At 36.4% G+C, this 13286-nt stretch overlaps 1 protein-coding gene and 1 pseudogene across 1 annotated transcript; both read right to left on the bottom strand.

Annotated features, from left to right (window-relative positions):
* Nucleotides 1-276: 276 nt before the first annotated feature.
* Nucleotides 277-1601, bottom strand: LOC101119051 (olfactory receptor 4N5). The gene has a single exon (XM_027972186.3). It carries the CDS (start codon nucleotides 1599-1601, stop codon nucleotides 672-674), a length of 930 nt encoding a protein of 309 aa, XP_027827987.2. The 3' UTR covers nucleotides 277-671.
* Nucleotides 1602-9927: 8326 nt separating this feature from the next.
* On the bottom strand, nucleotides 9928-11008 carry LOC105613625 (olfactory receptor 4L1-like; annotated as a pseudogene).
* Between the last annotated feature and the right edge of the window lie 2278 nt (nucleotides 11009-13286).

Genomic DNA, 13286 nt, shown 5'->3' with positions numbered 1-13286 from the left:
ATCCTGCTTTAAATCAAATAGGAAACAGTCACTTTTTTACTTAATACATTTTTTGGCCTCTCTTTGAAATTTGAATAGATTGAAGATCTTTTTATCACTTAAAATATGTGGTTTTCTTGTACCAATCTCTCTAGCTTCAATTTCTGCCACTTTCACACTAACTATGCTACAGCTGGTCTATTTTTCTTTATAATTTTCAAATGTATCAGACTTATAAGATCTTTGTGTCCTTGTATTAGTCATCCTCTCTGCCTAAAATATTTAATCCCCATGGTTATTGCATGGTTGTTTCTTTCAAATCGTCTGGATATCAGCTAAATAACACTCAATATCTTGCTTAACAACCAAAAATAAAGTAACTATCATCTCTCAGTCGAACTCTAACATGACGTTATTTTTAATTAGCTTCAGAGTATTCAGACATTGTGGGTTTTTTTTTTTTCCAGTTTAATAGTATGACCTATCTTTATCCACTCAAATATAGTCCCAGCAGATCTGGAATCTTACCTGTCCTGTTCATATACTTACAATAAAGCCTGAAACCTGAAAGTGTCTAATAAATACATTATTTGCTAAATGATTGATTGATTCTGTGCATTAATGAATAAATAACTTATTTAATTTCAAATGAACTTACTCCCCTCCTTGGTTTTCCAGTCTTTCCATTGCATTCAGCAAACCATGTGATGACTCAACAACTTCCTCATGGAAGCCTTTACTTCCTGATTGCGAAGGGTATAAATCACAGGGTTCATCAAAGGAAAGATTACGGTGTGAAAGAGAGAAACCACTTTGTCAGCTGGGAAGGCTCTGAAGGGACGGGTGTAGATGAAGATGGCAGGTCCAAACATGAGAAACACGATGATAATGTGTGTGGTGCATGTGGACAGTGCCTTGCTCTTCCCCTCAGAGGAGTGCCCCTTTACACGGCAGAGGATGACTGCATAGGAGGCCAGGAGGCCCAGAAAGCACAGCAGGGTGAGCAGGCCACTGTTGGAGACCATCAGGAGCTCCACCACAAAGGTGTCCGTGCAGGCCAGCTTGATGACCTGTGGCACGTCGCAGAAGAAGTTGTCCAGTCGGTTTGGACCACAGAAGGGCAAGTGGATAATGAGAGCCACTTGAACAATGGAATGAGTAAATCCCCCAAGCCACAGAGCCAACAGCAAGGCATAGCAGGCTCTAGGGTTCATGACAGTCGAATAGTGTAAAGGACGACAGATGGCAATGTAGCGGTCAAAGGCCATCACGACAAGAAGGAACATCTCCCCTGCCCCCAGAAAGTGCAAGAAAAACAGCTGAGTGATGCAGCCTCTATAGGAGATCACCTTCTTCTCTGAGAGGAAGTCCACCAGCATCCTGGGAGCCACAATGAAGGAGTAGGATGCATCCAGGAAGGCCAGGTTGCCCAGGAAGAAGTAGAGGGGGGCCGTGAGGCCGGGGTCTGACCTGATGGTGAGGATGATGAGGAAATTTCCAGGGAGGATGATGAGGTAGAAAATTAAGACTAGTGTGAAGACCAGGAGCTGAACATCTTGAGACTGGGTCAGACCAAGTAAGATGAATTCTGTCACCTCAGTGCTGTTCTCCCTCTCCATCATTCCTCAGTCTGTGGAACAACAAAGAGGAGAATACCATCTGTTATAACCACCTTTTCATTTACCCCCTAGCTCTTCTCCAAATAAAAATAATATTTTCCACATCCAGCTCTTTGCCAGCTGAAGGCACTTTACACATCATAGCTCTCCTGTGTTTTCAGTTAAACTTCCTACCTTTCATTTTCCTGCTTCTCCAAGACACTGATCTTATGGCCACACCACTTGCATTCCTATTTAAGCATGTGTTTCTATATAATTGTGTTCCTAAGCTATTTTGCTTGAAGTATACTAGAAAATTCCTGATTAAAGCAAAACTAGTCATTATTAAGGTTGTCAGGTTGTTGTGGCTCTTGTTGTTGTCGGTGGTGCACTGTCTCTATTGCTTAGATTAAGTTGCTGAGTTTTGGTCCCCTTCTTCATCTCCACAGAGCAAAGATATTATGCAGATGCTTCTTTCCTCCAGTTCCTGTAGAATTCCCAGTTCCTGATTTGCAGCTATGTGCTTCACTTTCTCTTTTTACCTTCATGCATTGGAGAAGGAAATGGCAACCCACTCCAGTGTTCTTGCCTGGAGAATCCCAGGGACGGGAAGCCTGGTGGGCTGCCGTCTAAGGGGTCTCACAGTGTCAGACACGACTGAAGCGACTTAGCAGCAGCAGCCTTGTTTTCAGAATTTGTGCCGCCTTAGTTCCATCACAGTGTTTTGCTTTGGTGCCCTTGTGCAACCTTACTCTATTTAGTCACCTGGATCTCAGCGAGTACACTACATTACATCTAACTGTGACTCAGGTGACTCAGTGGTAACGAATTCATCTGCCAATGCAGGAAATACTGGAGATGCAAATTCAATCCCTGGATCAAAAAGATCCCCTGGAGGAGGTAATGGCAACCCACTCCAGCTTTCTTGCCTGGATAATTCCATGGACAGAGGAGCTACAATCTACCGGGTCACAAAGAGTCAGACATGACTGAGCAACTAAGCACACATTCCCCTATTTACACCTCTGATTGGTCCCCAACCCTGCATGTGTTCCACACCCTGTCCTGAAATCCTAATTGATACTAGTCCAGTCTTACTTGCTCACCAGATATATCTACAGTCTACTTTTCCCTCAGATCCAGGATGATAGCCAAATGCTATTCCCACAAATATTTTCTTGTAATATAAAACTTATTAGAATATATAAAATATTTTGACTATCTCAACTAATAAAATCAAAGCTAGATCTGGAAATGACCATATAGAACATGTAGTCTAATATATCATTCAGCAGATGAGAAAAATAGAGTAATTTCAGTTAAGATTCTTAAATTTGCAATGACTTTTCTTTTTAATTCTAATTAGTAAGTGATAGGGGCGAAAAGGTATGTGTTCCTCTGTTTAAACAGATTGTGTGTGTGTGTTCAGCTGTGTCTGATTCTTTGCAACCCCATGGACTGTAGCCCACCAGGCTCCTCTGTCTCTGGGACTTTCTATGTGATAAAGTTACTAATTAGTGCTCCATCAACTTGTATGATTTTATTTAGGTGCTGAAATAATTGCTATCTGCTTATGTAAATACTTCGGCCTTGTGGGCTATAATCTGATCTAAAGAAGAATTCTGTTCATGACATCCAGAATTAAGGTTTAGTCTATATAGTGGTCTCCAAAATGGAGTATGCTCATCTCAGTGGATAAACAAGATAATCCATTAGGGTGCATAAAAACAATGGAACTTCTCCTTTTATTATTTTAAATCACGCTTTGAATTTTTAAAAGTATTTGTGATTGCTTTCTAAGTGTTACATTAGCATAATTGTAGAAGTATCCTATAAATAAACATTCATATATGTGATATTTGGGCATATTTGTTGAGATGAATGATGTAAAAGAAGGTTGTTGACTATAACAAAATATTATAATGTGACATATAGCAATATTTCCCTTGATTTTTAATTATACACAATGTTGATTTTCAAAAATGCTATGCATACAGTGGAATGCAATTTAGCAATGAAAAGGAATGGATTACTGATATATGTTACAACATGGATATAACTCAAAACCATTATGCTATATAAAAGGAGCCAGTCACAAAGGACCACATATTTTATAATTCAATTTATGCAAAATGTCCAGACAAGGCAAATCTGTAGATATAGAAAGTAAAAGAGTGGTTGCCAAGGAATAGGAATGGGATAGGAGTGACTGTTAATGAGTATGAGATTTCTTGGGGAGTGACAGAATGTTTTAAAATTATATCATGTTTATGCTTGCATAGCTCATTAAATACACTTAGCACTGAATAATATGGTCTAAATGGTCAATTTTATAATATGTTTTTTATATCTCAATAAATATTATTTGCACTGTGCTCAATCGCTCTAGTTGTGTCTGACTCTTTGTGACCTCGTGGACTGTAGCCTGCCAGGCTCCTCTGTCCATGGGATTTTCCCGGCAAGAATACTGGAGTGGGTTGCCATTTCCTTCTCCAAATTTCTTTAACTATTATTTAATGTGGCAGACAAGAGTAAAGAGGAAAAAAATTCTAATTGAAATTTGACATAATTATTACTAGCCTCCCTGGAAAGAGGAAGAGAGAAAAGGAAAGAGTAAAGGAAGACCACCCTTAACAAGTCTGTATAGGGAACTCAAGGGAAATTCACACAATCCACCAGTATCTTAGGCATACTTATTAGGAAACATCAGAACATGTGTTCCGTGTGATTAGCAACATCTGTAAGGAGCAGACAAATGTGACAAAGAAGTTGTTTATAACTCATGGGTGGGCTTTCCTCATAGCTCAATCGATAAAGAATCTGCCTGCTAATGCAGGAGACCTGGGTTCGATTCCTGGGTCAGGAAGATCCCCAGAGAAGGAAATGGCAACCCACTCCCATATTCTTGCCTGGAGAATCCTATGGACAGAGGAGCTCTGGCAGGCTACAGTCTGTGGGTCGCAAGAGTCGGACACGACTTAGGAACTAAACCAACCATACCATAACTCATGGGCACATGTTTGTGCATAAAAATACATATTCACACATTGTGAGTCTAAGAAAATTGAAATAGGAAAAAAAAATGTCTTTGGTGACTTTCAAATTAGTTTAGGAGCTTCTTTCTTTCTTTTATCCACTTAAACACTGATTTGTCTCCACATTCATTCCTCATTCTGCCTGTAGAAACCTACTCTTAGGAAAGTAAGTCAACAGCTACCTCTATCTGTTCTTAAGTTTTGTGCATTTCAGGTGCTCAAGGTTATTTCTTTGGGTTCCAGGACAAAGGGATCACTATGAGTTACAGGCTCTTCCACTCTACCTTTGCTTTTATTTTCTATCATCCACCTCTACTCCCTATTTGTTATTAACAAATGAAAATCTATACCACTTAATACTTTAAATTCACTACTCTTCTCCCATTCCCATGTACATACCTTCTATTCCAGTGATTCTCAAATTCTGCTCTTCATAGAGATAAAGGACAGACGTGCCTTGGATGATTATTTCTCTGTGGAAAAAAAAAAAAAGAAAGAAAAGAATGAATTCTGAAAAAAAAAAAAGGCCCCAAACAATGGATCTTAGATGGACAAGCTTTTGTCCTAATCCTATAAAGCAAAGAAGTAGCTGTCAGTGTAGGCTAAGATGTAGATCTGAATGCTCTCATCGCTAATATTCCTTGTTATTTCAACTGGTACAAAAACACACCTGGAACTGAAGATGCATGGGTAGAGATGTCTATTTCTTTTCCTTCTTTCTGCAAGTGCAGACCCGCAACACCCCTCCACAAGCAATATCGAGCGTGCCTAGTTTCCAGCTGCTATTAGATCAGCTCCCCTCTGGGGACCTGATTACCATCCTGGCGTCTCACTCTTTAATCTTTCCCCATTTATTTCCTGTTCTTGTTTTTTATAATTTCCCATTTTCTTCCTGTTAATCCTACCTTAATACATTCATTTTCTCAATTATTCTTTTTATATTTATATTTTATTTAGCTTCCTTTATTTTCAATTTTATTCTTTTTTTTTTTCTTGCAATTTCTCTTCCTTATTATATCTCTTGCTTTCACATCCTCCTTGCTTCCTTTCTTATCATTCTCTTTCTTTTCCTTCTTTTTGCCCAAATTCTTTCAGTGTTAAATCTTTCTCACCTCCTTCTCTATATGTATTCTATTTCATCGTGTTCCATGCCTGTCTTTCCATTAATTCTGAGGTAGTAGATTGTTTTTCTCATTCCATGGTAGAGGGAGCATGGTAGGTGCTTCCTAAATGTTCACTTAGAGTGGATTTTCTACAGACTGAAAATTCTTAACTTGGTCTTCGGCACTACGCCTTTTCTCCTGAATACTATCCTCTGAAATTTACTCAGTCTCACATATTAGTCACTCAGTCGCACATTCTCTCACATATTTTGTCTGCTTTTAACTCATTCTGATATATATGAAATGACTTTGTGCTCTAAAACTAATCTCCTTGATACCACCCTTACAAAGATGAAAGTTCAAATATGACAATGTGGTTTCTGATAATGTATTGATTTCTATATTTTATTACAATATATTGTTACTATTACTACAAGATTTAAAAAATGTGGATCAGGCAGAAGAATAAGAATATTTAATTGATAGTAGAGTTGTTCAGTTCAGTTCAGTTCAGTCGCTCAGTCATGTCTGACTCTTTGAGACCCCATGAATCGCAGCACACCAGGCCTCCCTGTCCATCACCAACTCCCAAAGTTCACTCAGACTCATGTCCATCAAGTCAGTGATGCCACCCAGCCATCTCATCCTCAGTCGTCCCCTTCTCCTGCCCCCAATCCCTCCCAGCATCAGAGTCTTTTTCAATGAGTCAACTCTTCTCATGAGGTGGCCAAAGTACTGGAGTTTCAACTTCAGCATCATTCCTTCCAAAGAACACCCAGGGCTGATCTCCTTCAGAATGGACCGGTTGGATCTCCTTGCAGTCCAAGGGACTCTCAAGAGTCTTCTCCAACACCATAGTTCAAAAGCATCAATTCTTCGGTGCTCAGCCTTCTTCACAGTCCAACTCTCACATCCATACATGACCACTGGAAAAACCATAACCTTGACTAGACGGACCTTAGTCAGCAAAGTAATGTCTCTGCTTTTGAATATGCTATCTAGGTTGGTCATAACTTTTCTTCCAAGGAGTAAGCATCTTTTAACTTCATGGCTGCAATCACCATCTGCAGTGATTTTGGAGCCCCCCCAAATAAAGTCTGACACTGTTTTCACTGTTTCCCCATCTATTTCCCATGAAGTGATGGGACCAGATGCCATGATCTTCGTTTTCTGAACGTTGAACTTTAAGCCAAATTTTTCACTCTCCACTTTCACTTTCATCAAGAGGCTTTTTAGTTCCTCTTCACTTTCTGCCATAAGGATGGTATCATCCGCATATCTGAGGTTATTGATATGAGGATTATGTAAAATTTTATTCAATTGCACAAATCTTCACCCATACAATATCTTATAAATTAAATGAAATAGTTAAATTAGATCATATAAATTTGTATTTTCCTTTAATACTCCAAGATTTTATATAGTATCAGGAATATTATTTGAAGATATTTTATTTAATATAAGTGACTATTTCTATAGTTTGGTAACTGTATAACCTTGGACAAGTTATTTAGTGTTTTAAAATCTGTTTTTTCAATCTAAAAAGGAGAAATAATATATCCCATCCTTTTGGGGTCAAATGAGATGATCAGTAGCCAATTTACATCTACTTAGGCTGAACTAAAACATCCAGTAATTAGACAAATGTAGATCTCACCTTTTCTCTGTTGCTGCAACATTATCCTATTAGCATGCATTTTCAGGCAGCAAATGTCTCGGACAGTTACAATGTGATTTGTTTTCTATTTTCTTCTTCCTTTCAATTTCTTTCAAATATGAAGACTGAGCAAAAATTTCAGCTCACCAGGTGTTCAGTGTGACTCTCAAACAAATGGCCATTATCTTCCTCCTGATAAAAAGGGGATTAACTGATCATTCCAGAATTTTTCCTTAAATATATATTCTCATGGTGAAACATGATGAATTCTAAATCTGTTCTACAACTTATAATGCAATAAGGGGTGTATGGGGGTATTATAGCTACTTTAAGCCTACAGAGTACTTTCAGTGGGAATATTAGAATGTCATCTAGAACTAGAGGAAAAGATGAGAATACTTTAAGGATTAATTGTTCAAAAAATGTACCAGCTAGGGCCACACAGGTCTTGTTAAGATTTAGAATTTGACAGTTTATCAGTGACAGTGATAATGGAATGGCACATATGTTTATTAAGTATAATGAAAGTAGAAAGTCTAGGGAGATTATTTTAGATCTTATTATACAATTCATACAAGTGATGAAAATGCATGGTTGTTTAATAAGAAGTTAAATAGTGAAAATAAATCAATGGTAAATATGTTACTACCTTTATTTCTTTGTATAGAAGAGTTTGATAGAGAATATATTATGCTCAAAATGTTTTTCAAGAATAATTCTCCTTAAATAAGAGAACTTCATGATGTCTTGTAGAATAGTCTCTCTAGGGATATGCTGTCTCAAATAAGAGAATTATTATACTGTGATTTTTGTATCTATAGTTATTCACTTTTTTGAATGTGTGTTCAGCTGTAGCAAAATGAAGAATTTTTAGTTTCTAAATTAATGTTATATGGAAGAAAAAATACTTAATTGTAAGAAATTAATTTGACTTTTTGTTTAAGAAGTGAAATAAATCTATCACATTAAAATTAAAATAACAAACATCTTTTTCAAAAGGAAAACAATATATGATCAAGTGTACTTTCATTCAAATTTATATCCAATACAGCCAGAGACGCAGTAGGAGATAAAAAGTTGGAGAAAGAGGTAAAGAGATGAAAATAATGTTATTTATTTTTTCCTATTATAATCTGTGCTGCAAATAAATAATTTTGAATATATGTCATTTTGCTTGGATAAAATTAATATAACAATATAAATTTCCAGAAAGACAGATTGAAATGTAATTGGAAACTACAGGAGAAAAGAGGGGAAAAAATGGAAAGACATAATGGAAAAAAAAAAGAAGAAAAGATGTAGAGACAAAGAAACCATGCCCACAGAGATACCTGTGCCACAAAGTCATGTATGCAGATACAAGAAAAGGAGGAGAGGACAAAGGGAGAGGAGAGAGTGTCAAGAGAGAGGAAATATCCCTGGAAACGCAGTGCCTTTTGTTGTGATTTTTGGGTTTTATTGTTTTTTCTGTATCATTACAGATTCCTCAGGGATTTCAGTTTTCAGTAGTGATTGATAAGATAGATTCTGTTTCTTTGAGAAGCCTCTGAGAAGTTGAGGTGTTAGGTGCATGTATTGATTCTTTCCCTCCCCAGGGAGAAATGAGAGCTAAGGTTTTTAATCACCAAGTAGTATTCTTTTTAAAACATATATAAATTTATAAACATAAAATCAAACAGTGTACTTCTTTTTTTTCATTTACGTTTGAAAGTCAACTCTTCACACTTATGAGCATGTGGTTTCAAGGCTGCTCTTTGTAGTTCTATTGAAATTGTCCTTTCATTATTTCTTTTTCCTTTCTAGTATCTTATATTCCTTCTGTCATCTTATATTAACTATACTATCAAATTTATTTCTCTCATTGGTTCAAGAGGTTGGAATTAAATTTTTGCCTTTGCTGTTGGCATTCTTTAAATAATGATTTATTCAGGGTAGCACATTTATGGTAGTATAAATTAGTGATAATCATTAGCAATCTATATTAAAATAATCTCTAATAGTACCACTACATATTTTTATAATTATCTCTTCACTAATAAATAAATATTGACTTTATCATAAGTATTTAATGACATTATATGTCTGTTTTGCTGTAGATAACTATCATGTGTTATAACAGCATTAATGGTGAATTTAAAGCATTTTATCATTAATTTTTTCTGCACCCAGTTATGATTCTAAAATAAAAGAATAAAACCGTGTATTACATATAATATATTCAAATTATGTTAGCCTTATATTTGAAAGCTGGATTACTTATACAATTCTAAAGTCTAAAAGTTCTATGTTATACACATAGAATTGTATAAGTAATCCAGCTTTCAAATATAAGGCTAACATAATACTAACACATATATATGGAATTTAGGAAGATGGCAATGACGACCCTGTATGCAAGACAGGGAAAGAGACACAGATGTGTATAACGGACTTTTGGACTCAGAGGGAGAGGGAGAGGGTGGGATGATTTGGGAGAATGACATTCTAACATGTATACTATCATGTGAATTGAATCGCCAGTCTATGTCTGATGCAGGATGCAGCATGCTTGGGGCTGGTGCATGGGGATGACCCAGAAAGATGTTATGGGGAGGGAGGTGGGAGGGGGGTTCATGTTTGGGAATGCATGTAAGAATTAAAGATTTTAAAATTAAAAAAAAATAAAAATAAAAAAAATAAAAAAAATAAAAAGACAAAAAAAAATGTTCTATGTGGAGCTAACATTTTGGAACCTTAATTTTTTCATGGCCTCTTGCATTTTCTGACTTCTCAAGGTGTAAATAATAGGATTCAATAAGGGTGTGATAACAGTGTAAAATACAGCAAGCACTTTATTCTGGCAAAACTCTTGAAAGGCCAGGCATAGATGAAGATACACGGCCCAAAGAACAGACTGACCACAGTGATGTGGGCAGACAGTGTGGACAGAGCTTTGGAGAGGCCTCCAGATGACCTTCGTTGCACAGTGGCCAGGATGACCGTGTAGGAGACAAGCAGGAGGAGGAAACACATGAGGGACAACAGCCCGCTGTCAGCAGTGACACACAGTTCCAGGGCGTGTGTCTCCACACATGCAAGCTTAATCACAAGGGGAAGGTCACAGAATATACTGTCTATGACGCGGGGGCCTCAGAAAGGCAGGTGTACCATTAATACCATCTGGCTCATGGTGTGTGTAAAACCAATTGTCCATGAGAGTATAACAAACCCGTTCAGCAACCTGTGGTTCACGATTTTCCTGTAGTGCAGGGGTTTACATACGGCCACATATCTGTCAAAAGCCATGGCTACCAGCAGAGTCATCTCAGCACCTCCAAACAAGTGCATAAAGAACATCTGGGCCATGCATCCCCATACAGAGATGGTCTTGTGTTCAGTGAGCAAGTCTCTGATCATCTTGGGTGTGGTGACCGTGGAGAGACACATGTCCAAACAGGAGAGGTTTCCAAGGAGGAAGTACATGGGAGAATGAAGGGTGGAACTGCATGTCACTGTGACCATAATGAGAGCGTTTCCCAGCACAGTAGCCCCATAGATCAAGGAGAATGTCACGAAGAAGACAATCTGAAGTCCCCATCCTGCAGAAAATCCTTGTAAAATAGACTCAGTCACTACAGATCCATTTTTCAGATCCATTTACTCAACTCAAAAGAAGTTCCAGAAGTTCTTTCTTATCTCGGATATTTTCAAGAAATGATTAGTGCCTACAAATTAGAGAAAAGAAAATGAAAAGAATGTTGTTCCTGTAGGTTAGCCTTCAGAAGTGTACAGAGTGTATACTAAAATGTTGACGGTGGACGTGGGAGTACACAGAGGACAGAACCACACTTAGCCTTCTATGAAGAGCTGTGCTACACGAATAACATGTAAATGAGCAGAAATATTACTGTTGACACTTTTGTGACAGTAAATGCAATAATTACATGCACTATGGAGAAACGACAAAGCTTGACAACTATTAACATGAAAACCAACTATAATTTGGGGACCATTGCCTTTGTCACATGGATTTATTTGTTTTTACTTCCAGAATTATATTTTCTTATTTTTTAAAACTAAACATAAAGATAAGTTTCTATTGTAAATGCTCCTGTTAATGAGAAAGGGACTATACTTTTCACATAGTTCCTATGGTACATGGAATTTTACAACCCATGATACAATTAACAAAAGAAAAATCTGAATATGAAATTAATTCAATTAAGCAGAAATTGATTAAAAAGACTTATTTTGGCCTTTTACTTTATTTCAGAGGGAAAGATGGCATTCATTTAAGTTGATGACTTTCCCAGCGCTTGTGTCTCTTATTCTTTTTCCTGACCAAGTCTTCTCAAAATATTTATTTCTGCACTTAATAGACCTGTTCTTCTATTATGAATACAAAGGCAATTTAAATGAAAGGAAAGAAATTATTTTATAGCTTAGACAACAAAATGTATTGGTAAAGAAACTTTTATTCCTCTTGAATAATTAATTGCCAATTAGATTTTATTGCTTTCACTCAATTTATTATCCACTTTGGAGAAAATTGAAGGTAGAAAAATAATACATTAGCACTAGGATAGAACTTTCTAATCATTTTTTCTCCAAATCTTATTTAGTAAATGATTTCCCTGAGTCCTAAAGGCAAGACCACTCCCAAGAATGTGTAGTGAGTATTAGATCGGATAGCATATGTATAAGCTCCTGGTTTGGCACAGAATGAGCACCGAGAAGGCATATATTGAGTCAGTTATTCATGTAAATCCAAGATTAAAGTCTGAGAATAATTTACATAAATCCCTGTTAGAAAAGTAATAAAACAAGGCTTATTTTATTAAGTTATCAGATATGAACATTTCCACTCTTGCTCATGTGTATACAATACACATTACTTAATGTAACAAGTAAATCTTTTCTTTCCCTTTCATATAGACATTTTAAGAAAACAAACATAATTTCAGTATTGGTGGATTTTATACTTTTTAAAACCTATGCACGCTTATCCTAGACAAACCTCAAAAACTAAGTAAAAGAGACCTAACACAAAAGACCACATGTTATATAATTTCATTTATGTGAAATATTTAAAATCAAAAATCCATAAAGACAGAAATTATATCAGTAGTCCCCTTGAGTTGGGATGTGAATGCCAATGAGCACTGCTGATGATAATGACTTAAATCAGATTGTGGTGATAGGTACACAAATATGTGAGTGTAATAATAATCACTTACATGTGTACTTAAAAAGGGTAAATGTATACTATGTGAATTATATTCAATAAAATGTAAACCATTATACATTTTTAACTTTTATCCATATTAAAATTTGGTGTTTGTAAATTATAGTTTTCTAGTACTGTACAGCTGCTTATACTAAAATATATTTCATTGTGAGATAATTAATGACCTACTGCAGTCCAATCGAATCTACTTATAAATGTATTAATACCCCTATTTGAATTTATATTTTTGGCTATGTTTAGTATTTGGAAACTTGCTCTTCTCTGTTCTTGCTAAACAGTTTTCTTCATACTTTTCATACTATTTTGAATACTCATAATTAGTTTCCTGGAATATTCAAATATTCCTTCAATCCAGAGTTCCAAAGAAAAGCAAGGAGAGATAAGAAAGCCTTCCTCAGAGATCAATGCAAAGAAATAGAGGAAAACAAGAGAATGGGAAAAACTAGAGATCTCTTCAAGAAAATTAGAGACACCAAGGGAACACTTATTCAAAGATGGGCTCAATAAAGGACAGAAATAGTAGGGACCTAATGGAAGCAGAAGATATTAAGAAGAGGTGGCAAGAATACACAGAAGAACTGTACAAAAAAGATATTCACGACCCAGATAATCAAGATGGTGTGATCACTCACCTAGAGCCAGACATGTGAAGTCAAGTGGGCCTTAGAAAGCATCACTATAAACAAA

This window comes from Ovis aries, chromosome 7 (assembly GCF_016772045.2).
Source record: "Ovis aries strain OAR_USU_Benz2616 breed Rambouillet chromosome 7, ARS-UI_Ramb_v3.0, whole genome shotgun sequence".
In the NCBI taxonomy this organism is placed as follows: Eukaryota; Metazoa; Chordata; class Mammalia; order Artiodactyla; family Bovidae; genus Ovis; species Ovis aries.
This window is presented reverse-complemented; position numbering and strand designations above follow the sequence as displayed.

Coding starts and splice junctions, on each gene's coding strand:
- LOC101119051 (XM_027972186.3), bottom strand. CDS start 1,601: ATGATGGAGAGGGAGAACAGCACTGAGGTGACAGAATTCATCTTACTT.